Below are 27,484 nucleotides of genomic sequence, written 5' to 3'. Positions count from 1 at the left end.
TAGCATGTTGAGACCACATGTGCTAAAGATAGCTCAAATATCAAATAAGTAGTGGAGGGGTGATGCTTTTGAGGTGCGTAATATCTCATTAATAAGGAAACAATGTCGAAAGTGTTTATGGATAAAAGTATCTCAGAATACATACAGCGGTGTTGCCATCAGGCATATTTCATAAACTCTTTATTGTGCGCAACTAGTAATTGTTTATTCTGTGATTACTAAAGAAACTGATTACAAGTAACGAAGGTTTTTAGAATTGTGAAACACTCTAAATTAAAATTTTAATATCTTTAAAACGACAAATTTTATGGCAGAAGGATTTCCACAAACACAGTCAGGTGACAACTGCGTTATACATGCTTCGCGAAAAAACAATTTGTCTGCTGATCGATATGTTGCTTGGCAACGAAATATAGTTGTTACTGTGGACAATTATTACAAATTAATGAGTAAAAATGATAATGTGTCAAACTAAAAAGTAAGAGTCGTGGTTGAGAATCACCGATCCAGAACAGTTTGAAATTCCTTTTGTTTGCAGCAGCCAGCACACAGAGCACAACCCAAAAGCAGAATCACTCTAGTTGATGCAAACACTTGCGCAATGTAAATAGTCGCGTTTCTATCGTTGTGACGATACTTTACTTCCCACGTTGGTTACCCGTCACACCTCAGTGGCGTTATACCCCAACCTACAACATTTATTGTTGCAAAGCTTTGTTTTGCCTATTCTTGGCCTTATAGTTCGATACCGATTAGAGTTCCTGAAAAAATTCTGGTTGTTGACTTACACGTTGCTGACCGTAAAATCTCGTTTTCAATTAGCTGTTGCAAGTGTTTTTCAGTTAGCTTGTGAATCAGATCTGGTTGGACTAGCGCAAATAATCTGTTTGGACTGCCATTTGCGCACCCTGCAGGAAATACTGTGGTTAAATCTTGTATCTGTTATCTTTCCATTCTTTCGTTTTGTCTGACACGACAGAAACAGTGTTTTGTGGGCGTCGCTTTTGTTTGTCAAGAAGTTACGCCTCACCAAGCCTCATAAACGCGTCCCCAAGCCTCATAAACGCGTCGCCATATTGTCCAATAGTGTTGTCTGGGTAAAAATGCGTTCTGTTGCAATTTAGACTCATTATTGAACTCTGTGAAGTTTGTTCTACATTAAAGTAATGCAGTGCTGCCAAAAAAAATAAAAAAGTTTGGGCTACAGGCATTGTTTGTTTTAGCCATTGAGATTTAGTCTGCAATTACGTGTCCGCTAGATTAATATTTGACCAACTTTAACTGATACCAGACATTTTACTCAGCAAGAGGAACTGAGCTGAATTTACTTATAGGCTGGATTTAGTGTAAGAGTTAAGTATTACAATGGCTGCAACCAACGAAGTAAGTAAATTATATTTAAAAATAGTTTAACACCGGTTATGGTTTTAAGAAAATGTAACATACAGTACGGTTTGATGAAGCACGGTTTAAAACTTAATTAACATATAAAAAAAAAATAGAGAATGCGGGTATAATAGTGAATAAAACCGCTAATACCATTTTGCAGTTCCAGGTCGATTTCCGCGGTGTTAGTAGCAAAGTTGTTTTAGCAAACATTTTAGTGACCTCTGTTTCGTAAGAAGTCATAAAGAAAATGTAAAAAGATTTGTGATTATTTACATTGTCATGTTGCTAAAACAGTTACGCGAATTGGATTGTGGTGACATCACATGTAACCTTGACGAATTCGTGGCCGGTTCGGGAAGCTTTGGAGATGTTCTAATTGGATATCACGAGGGTCTAAAGAAAGAAGTCGCCATAAAAGTCTTTGAGGTCGCGGGTGGAAAACAGGAAAGGGCTCGAGCCACAAAAACGTAAGTTTTTAGGTCGCATACAGTGATGTACATAAATTACAACTGTTAGTGAGGGTCTTTTAAAAGTGATTTTGCTTTGTCATTTCTTAGCGGACAATTTTAGCAAACTCAAATCAGTCCGTGTATTTATACCGATTTCGCCCTTATAATATAGCATCATCAGTCATTATTGATTTAGTAAAAAAGAAATACATACACAGACCGATTTAAGTATGGTGAAATAGTCAGCTAAGATATGTCAAAATATTTTAATGGAATCGTCTGAAGTTAAGGAACCGTGAATCAGGACGATTTCTATATTAATACATCTTTGATTTTGTGTGATCACAGAAATTTGTAAAAAATCACGACGTAACCGTTCACACAAAAGAGTGAGAAATAGCTAATGCAACCAGTTTGCCAATTGTGGTTTTTAACTAACTTGTCGATTAATTGTTGTATGAAATGATTGTATGATGTATGAAAAAAAACGACGCTGTACCTAAAATGATCAACCTGCTCGTTACCTCGCAGCGTATGAGAAGCAACATTTACTTTTGGGGAAAGAGAGCATAGCATATAAACATCCAGCGTAATATAAAACTCATTACCTTAGAGTTAAAGAAGAAATGGAACACTTGATGAAAGCAGATCATGAAAACGTCGTTCGAATTTTCGGCTTCGTCCAATGGTCTTTTGCAATGGGAATTGTGATGGAATATTACAAAGGGGGTAACCTTAGAGAGCTGCTTCTGGATACGTCAAAAGAACTGGGTCTTGCTGTGCGCCTTCGCATTTCATATGAAATAGCATCAGCAATGGCTTTCTGTCACAATTTGCCTGACAAACGTTTAATCCATCAAGACCTAAAGCCTGAAAACATCATGCTTACTAAAGAGCTTCATTCCAAAATAATCGATTTTGGCGGGGCCGAGTTGGCAACTTATAGTATTTCTGCACCTGTGAGTCCTTTGGCACGAACCAAAAAAGAAAGGCCCCAATACACTCCCTATTACACCGCTCCTGAAAAACTAAAGGATCTCGCTATAAAACCGAGAAAAGAGCAAGACGTTTATGCATTTGGTATGCTAATTCACTACCTTCTTAATCGTAAAGCTCCCTATCCAAATCTGGCAGAAGAAGAGCGAAGGGAGTTATTGGAGAAAATCAAGAAAGGTAAAAGACCAGACTGTCAAGAAATACAGGATTGGATGCAAACTTTGGTCGGTGAAGACAAAGAAATCGCAGAGCAACTCCTACTACTGATGAAGCGATGTTGGGATCAAGATCCAACAAAACGCCCCACGATGTTTAAAATAAAAGAAGAATTAAAAACGCTTCTCGACAAGCAACAAACAACCAGGCTACTTACTCAAGTTTTGACAACTTTGAAACAAATGGATTTGGACCAGCAACCGCAAGTCAGAGAAGGTCAACGCGTTTCTCTTCACTTCTTTTCAACGCGGTCTAGGAGTTTTTATGGTAAAATGACAAACCAAGTGATGAAAATCTTGTATTAATAAGGGAAATCATGCAACAGAAATAGATCACAGACCATGAGTATAAAATGATTTGTAAGAAACGGGTAAACAAATTGTTGAGTTATACTTCAAACTGGTTAATAGATGTCAAATACCTACCACTACCAGTTAGGTTGATAAACTATTTGTCTAGCGCGAACTGAAATAACGTCACTGGAAAACAGGACAGTATTTCGAAACATCGTTTTTGTCTAGTTGGTTTACTTGGAATTTTAAAATCTTTATCTTATTGTAAACCATTGTGTTTTAGTGCCCCCCACACGGGGTGTCAATAAGAAACAATCAACCGAACCAACAGAAGGCGAACAAGAGCATGTGCAGTCACGACAAGGGGAAATTCCTACTTCCAGAAGACAGCAGCAGTCCGGTGAAACATGCATTGAATGTTTTTGCAACTGATTTATACGAATCCCGAAAGTTAAATTTGTTGAACATTTCTGATTTCGGAAAAACACATTCGCACTTAGAAGTAGTTACACGTCACAAAGCCTTAACTTGTCCCGCAAACAAATGGTTCCTGGTATCCAATGCATTTATAAATAAGTAGCACTTAAATTATAAAACAAATTTTTTCATCATTATTTGATATTCGGTTGTTTATTTTAGCTGTTGTTCAATTTGACTACGAGGCAGAAGCACCTGATGAACTGACACTTGAATTTGGAGACGTCATAACCAATATTAAGCAAGTTGAGGATGGTTGGTGTGAGGGGACTCTGAAGGGGAAAACTGGAGTTTTTCCTGATAACTTTGTCAAGGTAGAAAGCAACCTAAACTTTTCTGATTGTCAGGACAAAAATGGGATATGGCCTAAGTTCAAGATGTTTAAACCAACATATGTACTCGCAAGCATAGAATAACGTTTTTGTTGGCACAGCAGTTAATTTGCAACACTATGTCTTTAACATATAACCGATTGTTTTATCGATTATAATATAAACACAAATTGAAATAACTTTTTAGATGGTCGAACCAAACGAAGCACAGAAATATGGTAAGCATATTGGATAAATGTGGCATATACTAAAGCAAAAACTATAATTTGAAACTTTTTGGTCTTTACATTTTGACTATATCATCTATATTCCCGATGTTAAACTGAAATTCATGCGCTTTGCTGAGAAAATGTCTTGCCTCCCCCCCCCAAAAAGGTTTTGAAAATGTTTTGTTACACTTGGTATATATTCAAGCAACGTACTTTTTGATTAGACTATAACTCAGGGCCAGCACACTAAATTTATTCCATCTTTGTTGTGAGCAGTTATAAAGGTGATTCGACGTATGAAAGTTTTATTTTCCTACGAACCAAAAGATTTTGATGAACTGCAGTTGAAAGTTGGCGACACAATCGACGTGTATAGAGATGTGGGTCTTCATTTTGTTGTATTTATAGGAGTAAAACAAATCCCAATGCTTCATTTTTCGAAAAAGATAAATAATTGTGTTTTAAATATGATGCTATCATTGACGATGTTAAAACTGTTTTCCTATTAAATCGATTGATGTCGACCAAATAAGTTTTTTTTTAATTCTTTGACACTATAAGCACAAACAATCGCTTTACAAGTAAATAGACGGCAAAATGCACGTATTTTTACCAGTCAAGTTGTTACTTGAAAACAATGTTAATGTAGAAGTGTTTGCCAGTCGTAGACATATGGTATTTAACTGTCTGGGCGAATTAAAAAAAAATCTTGGAACAAACCACTTGCTTCTTATGTTAATTAGATAGAGACGGGTTGGGCCAGGGGTCACTGCAAAGGAAAGCAAGGACTTTTTCCAACAAACTTCGCTACCACTGTCGACGAGGAACCTGCAGCACCAACAACATTAGCAGCATCTCAACCACAAGAAGTGGAAGCTGAAGAATCAGCTCAAGTAAATGCTAAAAAGGTGAGTGCTCCAATGCCACACATTACTTGAGGTGCAGAAAAGAAAAAGTTTAAAATTGTTTTTTTCAAAAACCAAAACGTACGAAGAAAATCTTCGAAACTTGGATCGGTTTTTACCATATTATCATTGCAGTTGTGAGCGCTAGAGATGCATACATTTGGTTGTAATTTTATGGATATTTACGTTTGGTGATAATATTTTTGATTTCTATTTGGAATCTTGGTTGTTTCTTCAGTAAGAATCATAAATCAATATAAATGCAGCTGTTAATTCTGTACTTCTGTCCAACCCTACATAGTTGAGGGGAAGTACATTCGATTACATTTCCCTCGCGTAATGAGTTGCATATAAACCAAACATAAAATGGACGTAGCAAATCAAGTACTTATTTTTAACCGCAGGTGATGGAAACCAAAGAGAAAAACAAAATAGGTAAGTGCATAAATAAGATTACTTTAGATTGAAAAAGAGATTATATTTTATGATTAGCATAAATAAACTGTACTTTTATTAACCATTGGCAAAGGATATTAAAGGATCGGTTATCGGTTCCTGTAAAACAAATAATTTCTAAAGTAATCTTGCTTAAGAGAAACCTACTTAAGACTTCGACTGTCGTAAATTAGCAATTAAAATAGGTTTGTACAGTAAAAAAGTATCTTTGAAGGTTGTATATAAATCGCAATTTTCCTGAATATTTGATATTTGGTTGTTGATTTTAGCTATCGTTCTATTTGACTACGAGGCAGAAGCATCAGATGAACTGACACTTACAGTGGGAGACGTCATAACAAATATTAAGCAAGTGGAGGAAGGTTGGTGCGAGGGAACTCGGAAGGGCAAGACTGGAGTTTTTCCTGACAACTTTGTCAAATTTCAAGCGCAGCATAACCAGAATATACATCAAAGTTAGCCTACAAAAATAGATCGAAAATTGCACATGAACGGATTTTATATTTATATGTGCGTAAGAAACTATAGCTTCAAAAAAGTTTTGTGTTCTCAAATGAAAACACTCAAAATTTTAGTGCTAACTGTCAGACATTTTACTTTGACTGTCAACTGGGTCGAAAAGCCATGTTGTTGTTTTTCGTGCTATGTTTTCCGTGGTTTAGAATACGTTGCTGCGGGATATCTCCCGAGATCAATGTGTTTCTTTGGTCATCTTACAAATTACATAATAAACTCAGTTTATTGGAGTTTTGACTTAAATGCGCAAGCACATGCAAACTGGCAGTTTTATTGTAACCATGAATGGAAGAGCCGTTTAGGGTGAAGGCTGGTATTCTGGGCGAAACAAAATTGCCTGGAACGGTGATGGCAGAGACGTAAACAAGTTCGGCCGTTGAAGCCTGCAGGTCTTCTTTTGAAGCTGTGCGGATTCCAAGCATAACCCATGGTAGCTCTTCGTCCGAGTTAGGGCCCACTAGACGTGCCACAAGCGCATTTTTTATGTGACGATGAAAGCGTCCGCCAGGCCATTAGCTAGAGGGTGGAAAGAGGTTGTGCGGTACAGTTGAATTCCAAGAAACTGGGTGAAAAACGTCCATAGATCGGGGTTAAACTGAGGGCCGCGATCTGATGATATTTCAGAACGAACCCCGAAACGAGATACCCAATGGAAAGCAAATGCGCGTGCACACGTTATGGAGGTGGCATCAAGCATAGGAATTGCTTCTGACCAACGAGTAAAACGGTCGACCAAGGAGGAGGTATCTGTTACCCTGCGAAGGAACAAGCGTTCCAACAATGTCGACGTTGAGATGCTGAAGTCGTGCATGACAGGGGTGGGTAGCTTGCTAGAGGCGCACGGACCTGGAGTTGGACTTTTGCCTACACCAAGTCGGTTAAAAACGAGAGATGATATGGAACCTTGCCAAGCGCCAACTGAAATTCCAGGGACACGTTTTGAGGAAAGAACAACTCGAAGAAATGTAGCGGACTCTCTCACTACGATTTTCGTGCTCTTGCAGACTACAGCGAACCGGACAGATTGCCTTCTTTCTTTGATTCTACGCGGCGTATTCGTACATTGTGTTATTCTATTAAGATGTACCTCGAATAAGCATTTCGCTACATGTTCAAACATCCCACGAGGAAACGGCTAAAGGTTTAAATACACAACAGACTTACCCTTTTCATAAAATAACATAAGCAAAGTAGAAGGGTTAATAGTTTTACAAGCGCCAGAAAAATTAGCATTCCTGTAAAAAGATCGGTAAATCGATTTGTAGTGAGCCCAGTGAATCTAATCTGATGGCCTTTGCTTTCATCGGATACCGCTGGTACAAAATAAGGCCACATTAGTTACACAAGCAACAGTTCAGCATGTTGGTAAAGCTATCATCTCAATTTGCGAAAAACAACAAAAGTTCCACTTTCTTCTTACCGGGTACAGCTGCTGCGTTTTTATCTAGGTTTCCTTCTGTTTACTATTGTTTTACAATCACGTTTGGCTTTTGCAGGTGTGTCCTGTGCTTTCCGTGAAAACTTATCATGATGTTCTATACTTTGTTTGCCTCGCGAAAATACACGTGAACAAATTACGTTCCATACAATGCAACCCATAAAATATCGGCAACGTTTAGACTTTTCAACCGGTTATAATTTGTTGCTTGGCAACGCAATGTAGTTGTTGTCACAAAAAAATAATAATCACAAAGATTACCGATACGCAAAAAAAGTAATAACCTGCAAAACGCGTTTCCATATAGAACAAACAAATTAGGTTTGGGTTTAAAGATCATCGATTCATAAATGTTTTGAGTTGTGTTTGCAGCAGCCAGCACACAGCGACAACATTGACATCAGAATCACTCAGATTCAAACAACCACTTACGCCATGTAAATAATCGCGTTTTTATCGTTGTGAGACGATACTGGGGCCCACGCTGGTTACCCGTCACGCGTCAGTAGCGTTCTACCCCAACCCACCAGATTTATTGTGGCTATGTGACGTGGCGAGACTCGTCTAAATGCAGAGGCTATTTGTGCATTAACACATATCTTTAGCCTTTAGTAAACAAACTAAAATTGCTAGTAGACTTTTATTTTCAAATTACCCGTTACTAACATTTCGATATGCATTATTTTATTAAATTATCCTAGATTAAACTGTTTTTTTTTAATATTGGTGAAGACGGCTCAAATTACACATGACAAATTGTTTAGTTTAAAACATAAGATAAAGTTTCCATGCGTTTTCGCTGGTTTTTGTTGTTGATGGGGCGTTTTTCGTGACCTTGTCGTTTATTTCAGTGGGTTATGTTTTTGATATCACAACTTCAACTTTACACGTTCTGTTGACAAATAATATCGTGGCGGTCTGGGCGAGTGCACGAAAAACACTATTTTTTACTTTTTGCTGCTGGAAATAAGTTGCATTTCATTCATGTCATAGAGTCGCTCCACAGAGTTGCGACTGTTCCAAGCGAACATGACGACTTCGGCATTTTTCCACGACCAATGCTCCCAGCACAAAATTATGTTTGTTACCTCTGGTACATCGTCTAGCGGATTATAATTTAACAATTCACCAACAAGCATAACAACTCACTGGGTTTTATTTTATCATTTCAGTAATTTGTTCAACAAAGTTTAGGTGGGTCGTAACTACAAACACAATGCTGCAAACTGACCCTTATAAACCTACAATCGACGATCGATTGCCTGTAAACAATTAATTTGATTTGCTCTACTTTTGAAAGGTTGCGATTCCCCAAATGTTTTGACTTTTAAAAGGCATTGCGTCAGTGAAACTAAACGATAAATACAATTTACTAATACTGCTGAGATGAGCATTGCTGATAGGATGATCAATGTGACTTAATTGATAAAAATGTTTCAGGCGTATTTCTTGAAAACGTTAGTCATTGGAGTTTTAGATTAGCTGGAGCAAAACAAGACTAAAACCAGGAAATTGTACGGACAAAATAATTATCATTAACCTTGCCAACTGATCACGTGACAACACATAGAGCACACAAACTGTTTGCTCTCACAATATTTGTCTGATGCTATCGACATGGTTGGTAGACTTAAGTGTTTACCTAGTGATACTTGATACTAAGCTTACTTTCTGGCATATTCCATTCAACACCAGTCACTAACTATTGACCGCCGTATGTTTCTTTAACATTTTAAACACACAGTTGTGTGCTTCACTTGGTGCAAATACCGGTGACAAGTAAAATTAGCAGCAGAATCCACGAGTGTGCGTTGTGAATTCACATATCCACAACATGTTCTGTTGGTTTATGACTAAAGGTTTATTGTAGTGTTTGTCTGTCGAGTTTAATTACTTATCCTTGATTTTACTTTTGTCGTCAATAATGGCAGATCGGAAGGTCAATTATTTAACTACATGACATTGGTTATGCTACTTATCAATATAAATCTTGTGATACAAAACCCAGTGTAACAAACAACTTTCGCTTTTTTTAATTCAGTGCATTTGAATATTGTGTGTGTAAAAAAGTGGAAACTTTGTAACTTATCGCACCGTAGCCGATGTAACCTATGGAGCTTAACTGTAAATGGAGCGGTATTTAATATCTGAAATCTTACGCACATTAACTAAGAAGTCAATATTTGTTAAGCGCCAACTGACACTTCAGACAAAATCAACAGGCAACGGGACACATGGTTAGCAAATAACCTCTGTATGTTAATGATAATTTTTCTTTAAAAAAATAAACTGAATATACTTATTCTCGATGTTGCTTATTAAGTTTTGTTTCGATCGTTTAGTTTCCTTAGAACCTGGTTTTATAAATTGTCAGTGCCGAATAAAGATAAGAGTCTTAATGAATTTACGAAACATATGATATATATCGGATATGAGTATAGCATTTGATGTATGAGGTAAATCGATGAAATAGGAAATAAACCATATCAGTTAGCAATATATAGAAAAGACGCGTTTCTAGTTAGACAAAGTGTTTCCCGTGTCTTGCGGTTTAAGTTAGTTCCTGTGTGCTAAGAGCGTGACGTTTGCTGCTCAGCCGTCAAAGATCAACTGATGACGTCACTTTGCACGTGACCGTCTCAGGTAACTCCAACAAGAATTTGACCTGCGGGCCGATTTGTATGATTAGTGTAGCGTAAAGTTGTAACAGCTCAATGGTTTCTTTGCTGTATTTGCTCAATCGAGTTTCCTTTGTCGGCTAAGATGCAGTTTTACAAATCGCAATGCATTGAATTTGTTTGTTCAAAACTTTAAACAGTCAGAGAAAGCTTACGTGCTGCAATACTAAGATGTTTTCTTATAACTTTTGTGTCTAGGCTGACTTTTATCTGTTTAAATTCGTCGGCTCAAGACTGGTACATTTTTTGAGAATCTTAGCAGACCTCGGACCGTTTAACTTTATACCGGTTGTAGAGCGCTGGTCTGCGTGAGCGGGGAGTGTTGACCAAAGAGTCCAACCGGAACCGACCCCGAACCCGCGAACCGGTTTGAGCGGTAATTTCATTAGATCCCAACCGAACCCGATGCGCTAATTACGATTTCCTAAAAACCCGAACCGGAGTTGAACCCTATATTTTGTTTGGCGTTGGACCCGAACCGAAACCGAAACGTTAAAATGCAGCCTGTATTGTAGGAACGATTAACAAAGCTGCAAGTGAGGGCACACAAAAGTTTCCAAAAGGAAAAATGTCACCAGAAGCTAATCGCAACAATCTGATATAAGATACATTTACTCGATTGAACTTGTGACCTGTAAATGTTTGTTGAATAGTAAAATATATGTTTTATTTCAAAAGTAAGTTCTTTGACTAAATGTTTACTTTCTTCAAATCACATGAACCATGCTGCCCATAAACACCGGCACCGCGTCACGTCAGGAAAACGCTCAATCTAGCGGGACATCACTAGAGCAACCTGCAGGTAAGCCAATTACAAACAAACACGTGGTAAATAAGTTTGTTGTCAGTATATTGAAGGTTTTCAATTTTTGAACTTAGTTATTTTGTCATACGCGCTGGAAACACCCTCGCCATTTGAAGCAAATTTTCGTATACATCGTACTTCGGATGTAGTCGACTTGTAAATCTTGCAGACTCCTATCGCTACTAAAACTTCCGTTTTACCACCATACGTTGACGAGCTGAAATGAGATAAAATGTTAAACAATTTTACTTCGTAACTAGAGGAGTTGCAAATTACTTTTTTACTGAATATACAGAGGAAAGCAAAATCATGATGTGATCTAGAATGTTCACGCAGGTTTGAATCTTTTTAGTGGCATCTACATTAAGTACCAGTATATACATCGTTGAACTTGAACTTTCTTTCAGCAAGTGACAATAAAAAGTAAATCCTTTCTTATAACCCAAATTCCCCACATTAGCAAGCTTGTCCACAAAGCCTGTAACAGAAAATTACATAAGACCTACACGGACAACAAGAAAGGCAAAAAAAAGAAAAATGAACGTGACAAGCATAAAAATGTATACAAAATAAATGAATTGAAGTTTTAACTTTGGATATTTATGGCGTAGTAGTGTAGTAATGTCGCATTACCATTTACATATTTTACTTTCTGTTCTGTCCATGTCCTTAGATTCCATCAGTCAAGCAAGCACCAGTATCCAAGAATCCACTGAGCATGAAGAGGAAATTCCCTGTTTCATCACGTCACCGGGTAAACCAATCACAAAATAAACACGTAGCAAAAAATAAATGTCCTCGTTATAAAGGTGAGACCTCAAGTTTGCACGAAGAGCCTAGTTTTATGCAAAAGCTTAAACGCTTTTTTGGATTTGGAATAAACCCGCGAACCTATGGTAAGTAAAATAACAGATAATGCCTTGACAGAAAATTTTGTTTCAGAATTTTGACTAATTTGTATATTAAGGGTTCAAAGTTAAACCACTGTTTTCGATGACGCAGTGTTTTTTGTTTGTTCACTCTGGCGTATGGCGTATAACCTCCCTGTCATTTATGTTGCCACCTAGTGCAAGGCCTATAGGCTAGAAAAATATAAAGCCTGCGGTGGGATTAAAAGCTCCCAAATCAAGCTACAAAGCTGATTTTTCAAGCAACAAAACTGATATGAACCATAGAGGCAGAAAACGGCGCAAGTGATTCGACTTTCGGCGATCTAACCAATGATCTTTTGTAACTTAGTTGACAACAATAGCAGTTCATCAAGTTATAAGTATTGCCAGCTCGACAAAACATGTTTCGTATTTTTTTGGTCTGGTCTAAGTAATTTTGAGCCACTTGCTGTTGAACTAATGAGACTCAGAAAAAAGTCTGCTATATTGGGCATCGTGAATCAACAAGAAAAACCCATTGCATTGTGATGTGACCTGGTTTGCCACTGACTATTTACGTCTGTTGCATCACAATGTGGTTTAAATGTCACAATGCATGTTTGTCTGTCGCCTGGGAAGAGTTATTTTAAACAAGTTTCATGTTATTTTAAAACGCCGAAGCCGCTTTTTTAACCGCGATTGATCAATCTTATTGTGCGTGAATTAAGAAGTTGTCGCGGACCTCCGGTTGAGAACCACTGCTCTAGGTAATTAATTTGTTTCGTTCCGGTGCCGATATTTTTATTTCGTTCCGTTCAGACCAAAATTAATTTATGATAATAATTTTCTGTATTTAGTAATTTGCAAATGGTGTATGAGGTATACTGATTAAATAAGAAGTAGAATATACAAGTTTGCAATATTATAAAAGCCACCTTTCTCGTTAGTCCATGTGTTTACCATGCCTTGAGGCTTAAGTTAAACCTGTGCGCTAAGAGCGTGACTTTCGTTGCTCAGCCGTCGACATTACCCGGTGACGTCACTTCTCACGTGACCGTATCAGGTAACCCCAACAAGAATTTTGTCTCGCGAGCCGATTTGGATGATTAGTGTAGCGTAAAATAGTAACAGCTCAATGATTTCTCAGTTGTATCGACTCAATAATTTTCAGGTTACTTTTTTCGGCTAAGATGCAGTTTTACAAATCGCAATGCATTGAATTTGTTTATTTAAAACTTTAAACAGTCAGAGATAGCTTACGTGATGCAATACTAAGATGTTTTCTTATAACTTTTGTGTCTGGGCTGACTTTTATCTGTTTAAATTCGTCGGCTCAAGACTGGTACATTTTTTGAGAATCTTAGTAGACCTCGGACCGTTTAACTTTATACCGCTGGTCTGCACTACCGGGCAGTGTTGACCAAAAAGTCCAACCGGAACCAAACCCGAACCCGCAAACCGGATTGAGCGGTAATTTCATTAGATCCCAACCGAACCCGATGCGCTAATTACGATTTCCTAAAAACCCGAACCGGAGTTGAACCCTATATTTTGTTTGGCGTTGGACCCGAACCGGAACCGAAACGTTAAAATGCAGCCTGTATTATAGGAACGATTAACAAAGCTGCAAGTGAGGGCACACAAAAGTTTCCAAAAGGAAAAATGTCACCAGAAGCTAATCGCAACAATCTGATATAAGATACATTTACTCGATTGAACTTGTGACCTGTAAATGTTTGTTGAATAGTAAAATAGATGTTTTATTTCAAAAGTAAGTTCTTTGACTAAATGTTTACTTTCTTCAAATCACATGAACCATGCTGCCCATAAACACCAGCACCGCGTCACGTCAGGAAAACGCTCAATCCAGCGGGACATCACTAGAGCAACCTGCAGGTACGCCAATTACAAACAAACACGTGGCAAATAAGTTTGTTGTCAGTATATTGAAGGTTTTCAATTTTTTGAACTTAGTTATTTTGTCATACGCGCTGGAAACACCCTCGCCATTTGAAGCAAATTGTCGTATACATCTTACTTCGGATGTAGTCGACTTGTAAATCTTGCAGACTCCTATCGCTACTAAAACTTCCGTTTTACCACCATACGTTGACGAGCTGAAATGAGATAAAATGTTAAACAATTTTACTTCGTAACTAGAGGAGTTGCAAATTACTTTTTTACTGAATATACAAAGGAAAGCAAAATCATGATGTGATCTAGAATGTTCACGCAGGTTTGAATCTTTTTAGTGGCATCTACATTAAGTACCAGTATATACATCGTTGAACTTGAACTTTCTTTCAGCAAGTGACAATAAAAAGTAAATCCTTTCTTATAACCCAAATTCCCCACATTAGCAAGCTTGTCCACAAAGCCTGTAACAGAAAATTACATAAGACCTACACAGACAACAAGAAAGGCAAAAAAAAAGAAAAATGAACGTGACAAGCATAAAAATGTATACAAAATAAATGATTTGAAGTTTTAACTTTGGATATTTATGGCGTAGTAGTGTAGTAATGTCGCATTACCATTTACATATTTTACTTTCTGTTCTGTCCATGTCCTTAGATTCCATCAGTCAAGCAAGCACCAGTATCCAAGAATCCACTGAGCATGAAGAGGAAATTCCCTGTTTCATCACGTCACCGGGTAAACCAATCACAAAATAAACACGTAGCAAAAAATAAATGTCCTCGTTATAAAGGTGAGACCTCAAGTTTGCACGAAGAGCCTAGTTTTATGCAAAAGCTTAAACGCTTTTTTGGATTTGGAATAAACCCGCGAACCTATGGTAAGTAAAATAACAGATAATGCCTTGACAGAAAATTTTGTTTCAGAATTTTGACTAATTTGTATATTAAGGGTTCAAAGTTAAACCACTGTTTTCGATGACGCAGTGTTTTTTGTTTGTTCACTCTGGCGTATGGCGTATAACCTCCCTGTCATTTATGTTGCCACCTAGTGCAAGGCCTATAGGCTAGAAAAATATAAAGCCTGCGGTGGGATTAAAAGCTCCCAAATCAAGCTACAAAGCTGATTTTTCAAGCAACAAAACTGATATGAACCATAGAGGCAGAAAACGGCGCAAGTGATTCGACTTTCGGCGATCTAACCAATGATCTTTTGTAACTTAGTTGACAACAATAGCAGTTCATCAAGTTATAAGTATTGCCAGCTCGACAAAACATGTTTCGTATTTTTTTGGTCTGGTCTAAGTAATTTTGAGCCACTTGCTGTTGAACTAATGAGACTCAGAAAAAAGTCTGCTATATTGGGCATCGTGAATCAACAAGAAAAACCCATTGCATTGTGATGTGACCTGGTTTGCCACTGACTATTTACGTCTGTTGCATCACAATGTGGTTTAAATGTCACAATGCATGTTTGTCTGTCGCCTGGGAAGAGTTATTTTAAACAAGTTTCATGTTATTTTAAAACGCCGAAGCCGCTTTTTTAACCGCGATTGATCAATCTTATTGTGCGTGAATTAAGAAGTTGTCGCAGGCCCCCGGTTGAGAACCACTGCTCTAGGCAATTAATTTGTTTCGTTCCGGTGCCGATATTTTTATTTCGTTCCGTTCAGACCAAAATTAATTTATGATAATAATTTTCTGTATTTGGTCTGAAAAAAATAATACAATGGTGTTAATAACTCTAAACAGAACCAAAAATGAAGTTTTAAACAAAACGATTACACAGTCTTGTGGTTATAACGGCACACAGCATTTTCTATAAAAAACCAACAAAAAACAACACAACTTTGGAGCTTTTTCTTGTAACCATAGCGCGACGATCCGAAATTTTAGCCAACTGATTTGTTTTTAAATGTCCAGAATATCAAAAAATGACGGTATTTCGTTTCATTTCGGCTTTTCGAATATTTTTTATTTCGGAGCAATACTTTTTAACAGAAAGTTTTACCATAGCAAAGTGTTGTGCGCAAGGTTTTAAAGAATGATAGAAACCGTAAGTTACTCAAAACTCGACAACTTCAAAAAACAGAGATAAATTTATCACAAGTGCATATGCTTCTAATTCAACTAACACTAAAAAGTAATTGCACACGAAAAACAAAATGCAAAGATACAGATGAACAGGCTAATAAGGAAAAAACAAACAAACACAAACAAACGCAAAGTTACAACAAAACATGAAAATATGGCAATCATGGCCCACAAGATTGTTACGATGTCACAATGCATCACATTAACTTCTTTTTCAATTCATTTTTTTTGCGCTCAATCAGTTTTCATGGAAAATGTTAAAGTAAGAGTAATTTGTAAAAAATATTACATTTTGAGAAAAAGCTTTATTTGTTATTAAAATATGTTTACTTTACCTAAACTAGCTGCAAATGAAGGCTTTTAAACTACCTTTTTTACTATCAATTTTCAACGAAAATAAACAACATTTTTGCAGACGACTTTAATCGACTGTTCGTTATTTATGTTTTTGATGTCAAATTCAAAATGTATGATCTCGCAAAAACAAGGAAACAAGAACTTTCAAGATTAATCGATGGTCAGCGAGGGTTCACTGCAGAAAACCTGAAAGAAAAAGCCACGAAACTTCAAAACGACGGCGAATATCTGGAAGCAATTTTAATGTTTAACATTGCGGCAGATTTCTATGTGAAAAAAGTTTCCGACTTCGCAGTAGCGAAAAGTGCAGCGGAGTGTGCATGGAAAATTCGAGAAACAATCAAACTTTTGATGAAAAATTCTGATTCATATCGAAATTCGGAAAACAGAGAAATCGTACGCGATTATGTCATTCCACTGATGCGTGACATCACGCAGCAAATCTGCGACCTTCCAGTAGACCAAGAAATTCGGTGGGAATTAGAGGTTTGGTGTTTGTGTTACATTGAAATGAGTCAAGGCTATATCGGGGATTTGGCATCACAAGAGAAAACAATAAAACTTGGACTTGAACTTATGGAAACAAAGTTCGGAAATGAAAGTTCAAAGTATCAAGTCTACGGTGCCTTGTTGAACAATCTTGGTTACGTTTACGTTCAAACTTTACGAATCAAAGAAGCAATCAAATTTTACTCAAAAGCAATCGAAGTCTACAAAACCGCGGAGGATTTAACTGAAGAAAAACGAGGAGAATATATTGCAAGTAGTAAGAGGAATTTGCTAAATAATAAAGCAACGCATCATGAACACCATTATGAAGAATTGGAAGCAAAGGTGTGTGTAGCAAAACACTTACCCCAAAAACATTAAATATTGCTTTTATCTATATAACAAGACTTAACTATTTTGACTATTGATTGGGAAGTAACAAAATGAAAGTATAAATGTAAAAAAAACTTTTCCAGTCAATACATACAGTATAACACCAGCAACAAACGTAAAAATACAAAAGTTATTTTGTTGCTTAATCAAAATGTTTACAAACCTTTGTAAGTCTAAAGCAGCAACATGTAAGACAAATGAAATCTGACGTTAACTTATACTTAAAAAAGACAACTTAGACGCATTTACATAGTGTGTCTTGTCCGAACAAAATATAACGAAGGATAATATTAGGAGCAACACTGCGAAAACAGGAGACACTAAGCTTGGTGCCTGCAATCAAAATTTTCTGCACTGTTGATTGCACAGTAATTCGGGGACGAGCATAGTGTATCTCAATATTTACCGTATTTTACGGACCATAAAGCGCACCCGATTATAAGGCGCACTGTCAATAAATTGCTTTGATTAGTATTTTGTTTATACATAAGGCGCACCGGACTATAGAACGCAACCTTCTTTTAAGGAGTATGGATTACCGTATAAAGCTCATTAAAGTCCCGTATAAAGCTCATAGCTCTGAATATCACAGTTGCTAGTTGTCTTTACCGAAGTTTATTGTGCAAGACAGTGGTTTATTTATATAATAATAGTATCGGTACTGGTTTTGAGTGTAGCCTAGGCAATTAAGCACAACTTGATACATACATTAGGCGCACCGGCTTATATAGCGCACGATCAATTTTTGAGGAAAAAAAAGAATTTAAATTGCGCCTTATGGTCCGTAAAATACAGTAGGTTTTAAACGGAAGCTCTGCAAGTCGCTTTTTGATGCTAATACTTTTTGCACACTGGTTAAACCTTATTCCTACGCTGTTGCCAACAGAGGTATTTTTTTCACACTGATTCACGAAACATCGGTAAAGCAGGAGGAACTCTCAGAGCCGGTGGTTGTCAAATTAAAATTCCAGAAGGTGCCTGTGATGAGGAAGTTAACATTGTAATCACATCACTTTATGAATACGGAACTTTAAAGGTTTCAATTTAAAATTTAATAATTAACTATACGTTTCCTTTTCCAGAAAGATGTTGTTTCCGCCTTTGGGTTAAAAGTGGATTTGAAATTTTATCTATCTGCATATTTTAACCATGCGATATTGATTTATGCTGAAGTATGTTTACTTTTATTGCAAACCTTGACGCAAAGAAACGGAAAGCAAGCAAATAAATTGATATCAAATTTTTGGTTTTTCTCCATAAAGATGTATACAGCAGGACTCTTCGATTCTTCCGTCGGTCGACTCACTCCGATGTTGACATGTGAACCAGAAGGTTTAAAGTTTAACAAACCCATAGAAATCACACTTCCTACATGTTACTGGAATGTCGCAGTATCTCCTGTTTCTGTCAAAGTATGTAAAATGCTTTTGTGAGGAAAAGGTGATGGTGTTACGACTTAGGATAAGGCATTAGCCCTTTTCAAGAACTTTCCCATAATTCAATTCGTAAACATTTCATTTACGTTTTTTTTTTTTTTTTTTTTTTCTTTTTTTGATAAAGATTCGCCGCAAAACAAACGGTTCCCACTGGGAGGTTCTGTCACAACGCTTAATGGATCAAACAACGCGATCATTCACCTTCCGAATTGACCACTTTAGCATGTATGGCATTGCACACTGTTCAGTTCAATACATGGATGTTTATATTACTAATTGAAACATATTTTGTATAGCTATGATGTGATCTGCACTGTTGGGAGGTTTATCGGTTTGATGAAAGAGACGGCAATCATCTTGGCAGTTTCTCCTTGCGAGGAAGACATCGTATCCGAAATTGTGACACATGTGTTTGTTTGTGACAACATTGAGACAGCTAAAGATGTGAAGCCTCTCAACTTGGTTTTCGACATGATTATTTTGCTGAGGTTAATACTTCTAATGGTTATTATTCTGGTTTTATCAGCGAATTTAAAACAATTTAGATTAAAATTTAAAATTATTTGCAATAAAATTTAAAATAATTTGGATTCGAATTTAAAATAATTTGTGTGCTCAAAGCACAAGATTCTAGTAACAAATAATCATACAAAACCAATGTATTCTGCAAATTTAAATCAGTATGTGTTTTAAGTTGGGCAATGCAACTTGCATCATTTATTTTGCCGCAAAAATGGCATCCCCAGTTCCTTTTTAAATATATTTAAGCTTCAGTTTTTATTGAATTTAAGTTCAGTATGATTAAACGGAAATGAAATGAAGATGTAAGTAATTATGTTTTAAATTCTTTCAATGCAGAAACCAAAGACAAAATGTCCAAATCCAAGTAAGTGCAGGAAACGCGGTAGCAAATCCTGCTGAATATTTTGCTACACTGGTCAATATCAGAGATTCCTGGCAGTTTCGCCTGACAAGGCCGGACAACGAAAACTGGAAACATGGAATTAAGGAGATTAAACTGGAGATCAGCTTCAATAATCCAAATCGACAAGACATCGTCAAGTCTGTTTTCTTGCAGAAACATCATTTAAGTGAGAAACGGATAATGCTTGTAATGTTTTAATCGCTGTCACTTTGTTCAATCAAAAGTCACCATTACAAAAAACATGGCCCAGTTTAAAAAAAGGAATATCATATACTACTAGTGATATTGCATCTATGTATGTGAGGAACTCGCGTTGCCTGTTGTCATTAAAGTGCTGTAGGTTATTGGAATGCATAGGTTTGGGTAAAACACATTAAACGTCGGAATTTCTTGGTTGAAAACTTGCGGAGTTTTAGCTGACTTTACTTGTGTCTTGTGTATCCAGTTTAGTTTGTATCACAAAAATACTCATGTATTCTTTTTTTTCTAATAGTGTTTACATCTGACAAACTTTCGTTTTTCTATCTGAATTTGTAACTTGCAATACATGTGTGTAATTATGACAACTTCAATTTTTTCAGCTCCAACTGGACCGAATCAAGTAACAAACATCGATGCGAGAGGCGGTTCGGTGAATTTATAGAAGAGAAAGTCTTCACACCAGAATATTTCACTAACATCAAATGTATATACTTGTGATTGCATTTTTTTCTTGTAAGAGTAGGCCTGTAGCTTATGGTGACAAAATAAAGCCCATCACCTTCAAGCGTTTTTGGCGGCCCGCGAACCAATCGGAAATTATGTGTTTTACTCGGGCCACAAAACGTGTTACACAGAGTGTAAATATGATGCATTGATTCCACAGTAGTGGTAACTAGAAATGAATGTAAAGTTTCATGAAAGGAGGTTTATGGCCCCTTCAGGTAGGATTCAACGATTCTGATTGTTACACCGTATTTTCCCATTGTTGTGTCATTGTACGCCATTACGTTTAGACATATAACTTACTTTTGGTTTCACTCTGATTTAGTGTGTTTTTGTTTTTTATTGCAGTTTTTTAATTATGTTAAGGGCGTAAATAGAATAAACAATTAGGATTTCGAGCATATTTTTTAATGTTTACTGTTTCTATGAAGCTGAAAAGTGTTGTTGTAATTCCCAAGTATCACATTTTCGTTCTCTATTTGGATACAAATAAACACAAATCTAATTATGACTATTGTTTTAATGTGGGACCAGAAAATATCTTGCACCAGTATATGTTTTTTCTCTTCGTACGTCATAATGTATTTAAAATTTGATGAGAGAAAGTCCAACATGATGTGTTACAACATCGTGAAATTGCAAGGATCTAATTCAGGTGAGTTCAGCCACAATGTAACACTTGTACATGAGCAGATTATTGAGCAGCGAACGCCATGAAGTTTTGCAGTTTGTGCCAATGCAAAGAGGTGCGTCACGTATAAGTGCAAAAAAGTCCAAAAATTTTTTTTAACGGGGTTCGAACCCAGGACTCTCCCGGGGACGAATCCCGATCAGGTTTTTTTATGTCTGCATATCGGTCAGGCGCGCTGGACCGTTCGGCCAAGTTCCTGCCGAAAAAGTCCCAATATAACGTTTGACAAACAAAAACGAACCCGCCCTGACATCTAGCGGGCGTTTGCAAACCAAATCGCTAGTGACTGTCCCAAGCAAGCGTGACAACATAGGCATTTTCTTCCTGCCGAAAGTGTCATACAGTGCACGACATCACACATTGTTGCTCTGGTGCACCACCTACCGGAACAATTTGTTTAGGCATGAGTATTTTTAGGCAGAGAACTAAGATGTGTCCCGTAGTTAATATAAATATGATTCTTTCAAACAAGCATCGCAAACCCGCGATAGGCAACACAGGGACATAGTTCCCACCACAACATCCAAGAGAAATCCCACCACTTAAAACAAGTTCTTTGGACACTTCCAATTCCCATCTCTTGCCGGATTAAATTTTCGTCCATGTCACATATTTACAGCGCATATCCTGCATTGACTTTAGGCATGTGTTTCTGCCTGAGAAATGTTTTAGGAAATTAAATTCCCATAACACTGAAAAGTGTGACTAAATGTAAATGCTTAAACCAAAAGTTTAATGGGTCATCGAGGCAAACGGGTTTACTAAGTGACGCATTTTTAGAAGGCGATTCAGTCTCTGTGAAGATGGACACGCTGGATGAAGCAGTCGTGCCAAACTCACTCACAGCGTGAGACAGAATCTCAGCGACCACCGAGTTGATTGTCGCGTTGACAAAAATTCCTTGTGGTCCAGGAGTCAGATTTGCATTGGAATAAACACTGGCCCCGGTTGTCGTTGTAAGCAGTCCCTCGTCCCAGTCGGATATTTTGTGCCGCTTGATTCTAACGAGAAAAATGTGCTTGGTAACGTCATATCGATAAACCATGATGCGATGGTCAATTTTAATAAAAAAAATGGTTGCACGTTCTAACCGGGAACGACTTGCCGCTTGGTGAAGTAATGCGCGGTAAGTTGCCTAAAGGAAGGATTTTTTTGTTTTTAGTGACGTCAGTCCGAGGAACTTTTACAGTGAACGTTTGTGACGTGAGATCTTACGACAGTTCAGGCTTGTCGTACGAGACAATATGTTATCACAGGGTGTCCAACAGGATAGCATGCGACGTATTTGGAAATGCCACGCAAGTCAATGTTATAGGTCTCATAATCGTCACAGTTGCGACAATCGACAATGAATTCCGACCCACATTTTGTTTTGTGAAGCATTAGTAAGAAGAGGTCATTAAACATTTTCAGAGCGGGCATTACAACTTTGGTAATGATGCGCGAGGGTCAATGGCTTGCAAAACCTTATCTTTTAGTTATTTTGCCGTCTTGTTTGAAGTCAGATGGCGCGAGTCGTAAATTGCAAAATAGTGTGGAATGTATAAGAGTCACCTCTACCGAGCAATGCTTCTTTATTCAGTTACAGGTAACGAAAGGCAAATGTTTGAGGACAACCATGATTTGTTAATTTTATTTGCGTTGTAACAAATGGTGGTAATTCTGCGAAACCAGATGAAAGCAATCCTACATGTTGTTGCAGCATTACTTTGCATGGAGTAAATTAAGTTTCAATATTTATCTCAAGGTTTATTTTATGCATTTGATCGGAAATGCTCGGCACCACTAACTACAACGAACGTTTGTACAGAGTGGGACACAGAAATTGGCACAGCAGTGTGTACGAGTTGGAAACACCTGGGTTATCAGGTTTAATTAGTGGCGTAAAACCGACAACTTTTATTGTAACCGTAAAATACACATTTTTAATGCGTCCCATATTTACCACTTTTTCGAATCTACCACTGTGACGTACTTTCATGGGTGGTGAATTGTCGGCTTCAGTGGCAGGTTGATGTAGTGGGCGCTATTGATTTACGATTTAGTCTAAGTCGGGGATTTCCCGTTTGTTGTTTGCTGCGAAATTTGTCTTGGTCACATCTATCAACTGCCGTTCCACTTCAGCGATTCCTCCTACTAGTTGTACAGGAAGGTATGACTGTAAGGAAAAAGACATCACACATTAAGTTGTTAAGTAAACATTTAAAGCTCCATCAACAAAGCATTATAGTAATTCCACACACATACTGAAAATAAAAAAATGAAACTATAAAGTTAAAAAAGACACAAATAATCAGGTTTAGAATGAATCCCCTCACAGACTATTACGTACCAAAATGTAATAAATAAACAAGAGTTAGACAAAATAGGTCATCGCTAAACATCAGTGACACAAAATAATGTCACAATAACTAATTGTGTATCAAGTCTATAGAGCTCTTCTGGCAAAAGTATTTTATAATACTTTTGCCAGAAGAGCTCTATAGACTTGATACTATGCCTGACAGCAACAGCTTATTTACTAATTGTGTATGTTCAACTTAGGTCATGGTAAACACAAAACTTCCCTTATACCAGGGATGTCCAAACTTTTTTAGTGGGGGCCAATTTTTGCCAGATGAAGACGCCCGCGGGCCAATTTTTGCCAGATAAAGACGCCCGCGGGCTAACGTTTTTTTAAAATTGTACACAAATATACGGGATTTAAGGAAATTGTGGGATTTTGTTGCGTCAGCACGCTGTACACTTTACTTTTACCGGTAAATAAAGTTCCATGGAAGGCTTTTGCGTGATGTCGCAAGTCGCCCAACCCAAAAACGTTTTTGCGAAACAATTTAAAAAACAGCCGCGGGCCACGTGAAATGTCGCCGGGGGCCGCATTTGGCCCGCGGGCCGCACTTTGGACACCCCTGCCATATACACAAAACATGAAAGCATGAAATCTAAAAAACAATATGGCAAATGCAGTTTCGTCATTTGAAGTGTTAAGTGAATATTGCTTTCAATTTATACTTTTGTATTAGTCGAAATTAAAAAATGAAATACAAACCTGTAAACAGGGATGATGACTTTTTTAACCCAATCGAATATTGCAAATCAGTGATTTTTATCGCAACTGCATATCCACTCCAGTCATCGGCAATCAAACTTTTTCAAGATGTTAGCAGCCCAGCTCATAATTTTCCCTTCACCAATGACATCGACTACTGAGTTGATTGTCGTGTTGACGAAAATTCCGTGTGGTCCCGGAGTAAGATCTGCACCAGAATAAACACTGGCCCCGGTTGTCGTTGTGAGACGGCCCTCGTCCCAGTATCTTTTTTTAAGGCTGCTTGCTGACTAATAGAAAATATTAATTGATTTGGTAAAGTCACAACAAGAAACATTAACCACGAACATTTAATTACTTGTGACGTCATAAAATAACAAAGAGAGAGAGGATATTCCAGCAAAAAAATACTTATGGGCTGTTCAGATACGGACATTGTTTTTCCACATGTTTAATACGCCCAGTGTTGTCCCAGTACTGCACAAAGTGGGCGATAAATGTTGTGTTATTTGCCGGCGTCGATCACAAGTAGAAGCGGCGAACAAAATCCACCAAGTGGTCGCTGTTGTTTCACGATTGCACCGAAACAAACACTTTATACTTAAAAAAATGTTAGTTGCGTCATATTTTTGAACCATAAAGCTGAAGCGTGAATTTCTAAAAAAATAGTGACGTCATTCCGAGTAACTTTCACGATAAACGTATCGTCAATATATAACTTGTTTATACATTTGATACGCCTGACGTTTACCCACTCCTTCCAATCGCCCAATGTTACGTACCTTTGTGGGTTGTGAACTTATAAGCCTGTGGTATTTGCCGATATCAGTGGCAAGTCAATCCGTGTAAACAAATCCGCCAGCGGGCGCTGTTGATTCACGATTTATATTCGGTCGGGGATTTCCCATTGGTGGTAGGGCTGCAACGTCTGCCTTTCATGATTTTTTTCCTCTGTGAGCAGCAAGTGCCGTTCCACTTCAGTGATTCCTGCTACTAGTTGGCAGTTGTACAGGAAGGTAGGACTGTAAGATAAAAGTTGTCATTTAAACTAGAAGGGTGGCTTAGCACATATTTCCCTTGCATATACACTATAGCATATTTGAAAACATTAATATATTTCCTACACTTACTTTATATTGGGTCCCATATCATCCACTGTCTTTTATAACCTTGGTTGTTTCTGCAAGCAGAAACGGATGGGTCCCCCACACATGCAAAGTTGTAAATAATGCATTTCAAGAGATAACAATGAGAAGTTTAGTATTGTTAGCATTTTAGGGGGCTAGATACCCCTCTAGCAGGATTAAACACAACAATTGACACCTATAAATGACAAATTCTACAAGCTGTCCAAATTAAATCTAATTCCGACACAGTTTAAAAAACTGACCCATTTTAGGGGTTAGTGTGGTAACTGATGGGGTTCAACACCCAAACGTATGAAATATAAATCACAATGACCCAATTAACAGTCATGTAAAATTTTATCCAATTTAGACAATGTTTAAAATTCTGGCCACTAGAGGTGCTATAAGCAGCATTCGTCAATGTTTCTGACGTCATAAGGCTGTTAACACCCCTCTAACTGGCATGTGCAAAAACTCCCACCTAGTAATGCACAAACACAAGTAGCACACGTTCTGTTGCCTTTATTTTACCATTCTACCACAGAAATCTTTCGTTTGTGGTGCGCAGCAACATACAAAAACGTTTTGCACTTTGGGGTCTAGCGGGGTAAATACTGGGGTTATCAAGTCAAACAAAGCAGATGGCACATCTGCATAACTATATCTACCATCTGTGAAAGTTTCATCCACATTCACAAAAGATTTCATGCCAAAAGTGCATGGACAAACTTCAAAAGAGAAAAAAAAGAAAAAAAAGGAAAAAAAAACATTGTGAAATCAAGATGCATCCCCTTCAGGGAAGGGGACCCATAATTAAACAGTCCAAGGCCCACAAAGAAAATTGTTGATATAATTTCATAGAAAAAAAAGAAATAAAATTGTAAAAGCATTAAGTTGAATATTACACAGGTAATCAAAAAGTTGTTAAACATCAGTGACAAAAATCAATGTCACAAGAACTAATTATACATATGCAATTTAAAGTCATGGTAAACTCAAAACTTCCCGGAACCACAAAACATAAACTTCAGTATCTATAAAAAACAACTTGGTATGTGTTGAGTGAATATTGCTTGCAAATTGTATTTTTGCACAAGTCGAACTTAAAAATTGAAATACAAACCTGCAATCAGTCATGATGACTTTTTTATCCCAATCAAATTTTAAAAACCAGTGATTATTATCGCAACGACATATCAAAACTGGTCATCAGATGTAAAATTTTTTAGAAGTTAAAAGCCCAGCTCTCTAGTCTGAAATAAACATTCACAAATCAAGAGAAGTATCAATGCAAGAACACAAAAACTTACGCCAAATTCATTTCCATAAGGGTCATTGTGGAATCTTGGTCCCATAAAATGATAGCATGTTTGGCAAATTCAAGTTTGACATTGTCATGTGATGGATGATTTGGATTGTTCCATCACTGAGTGGCAATGTTGTTGATTCTATTAAGGAGAAGAAATATATATTGCATAAAATAGACATGCTGAACATATTCAACCTACTATGGTCTAAAATTAAATGCAGAAAACTTCAGTGGAATCAAAGTACGTAAAACCAATATTTGACTTGCATTTAAAAAGAACAGACTTATTACAAGATGAAAAATTAATGTATAATATCAGCATAATATAACTATTAAAGAACAAGCCTTGGCTAAAATTCTCATTTGAAAATAGGTACTTTAGAAAATAAAGATTAATTGAGAACAACTTAAATCTTTTTTGCTAGTGTAGAAACTTAAAAAGTATGACCACAGCAAGGTTTTGTTTCGAACAAAATACAGATGGCATCAACTAATCAATTTGTAACCATATGGAAACATCCTGGAAATCAACAGTTAGTTTCATTTATAAATCAGGTGTAAAACAAGGAATAAATCCAGACTAAACAACACAGCTGAACAAACCAAGTAGCAGAAAGAATAGCTGACAAAAAATGAAAGGAGTGAATTCGATTAACCTGGCAAATGCCTGGGATTTTTGAAAATTCGCAGGTACTTTGTATGCACTGTAAGTATGACATTACTATTACACAGTGCATATTGTGACATCACAATTGTAAACCAAAGGTTCCCCAGCGGCATGGTTACAGGCAGTCAGATAAAAGTGCCAATTTTAAAATCGGTCATATCATTACCAAAACAAGATACAAAGATTTGAAATTTGCACAGGTACTAGAAAAAACATCAAATTTGGAAGCCAAACCCAAAAAATTACAAAAATCAGAATATATTCGTTAGAAAATCTAAGAAAAGGCTGAGAAATATGT

The 27,484-nt window shown here is 37.1% G+C and overlaps 1 protein-coding gene and 1 long non-coding RNA gene across 6 annotated transcripts in view; one reads left to right on the top strand and one right to left on the bottom strand.

Moving 5' to 3' along the window:
- Positions 1-27,484, bottom strand: part of LOC145212421 (uncharacterized) — a 44,258-nt gene extending 16,774 nt beyond the window's left edge. The window contains exons 1-5 of one of the 5 annotated variants that reach the window (XR_013856703.1): positions 27,176-27,484; positions 26,521-26,658; positions 26,334-26,463; positions 24,866-25,105; positions 24,084-24,683 (exon numbers count right to left, since the gene is read on the bottom strand). This is a non-coding gene — a long non-coding RNA (uncharacterized LOC145212421). The remainder of the gene's footprint in view (positions 1-24,083; positions 24,684-24,865; positions 25,106-26,333; positions 26,464-26,520; positions 26,659-27,175) is intronic. The other 4 variants (XR_013856704.1, XR_013856706.1, XR_013856705.1 and 1 more) reach the window with 4 other exon arrangements.
- Positions 1,640-6,535, top strand: LOC145215321 (uncharacterized). Its single transcript, XM_080084005.1, has 9 exons — positions 1,640-1,856; positions 2,452-3,317; positions 3,627-3,743; positions 3,983-4,134; positions 4,340-4,370; positions 4,638-4,741; positions 5,105-5,269; positions 5,671-5,701; positions 5,992-6,535. Exons 1-9 carry the CDS (start codon positions 1,669-1,671, stop codon positions 6,180-6,182), a joined length of 1,845 nt encoding a protein of 614 aa, XP_079940131.1. The 5' UTR covers positions 1,640-1,668; the 3' UTR covers positions 6,183-6,535.

Source organism: Phallusia mammillata, chromosome 2 (genome assembly GCF_965637545.1).
Source record: "Phallusia mammillata chromosome 2, kaPhaMamm4.hap1.1, whole genome shotgun sequence".
Classification (NCBI taxonomy): Eukaryota; Metazoa; Chordata; class Ascidiacea; order Phlebobranchia; family Ascidiidae; genus Phallusia; species Phallusia mammillata.
Note: the sequence above shows the minus strand (reverse complement) of the source record. Positions and strands in the feature narration are given on the sequence as shown.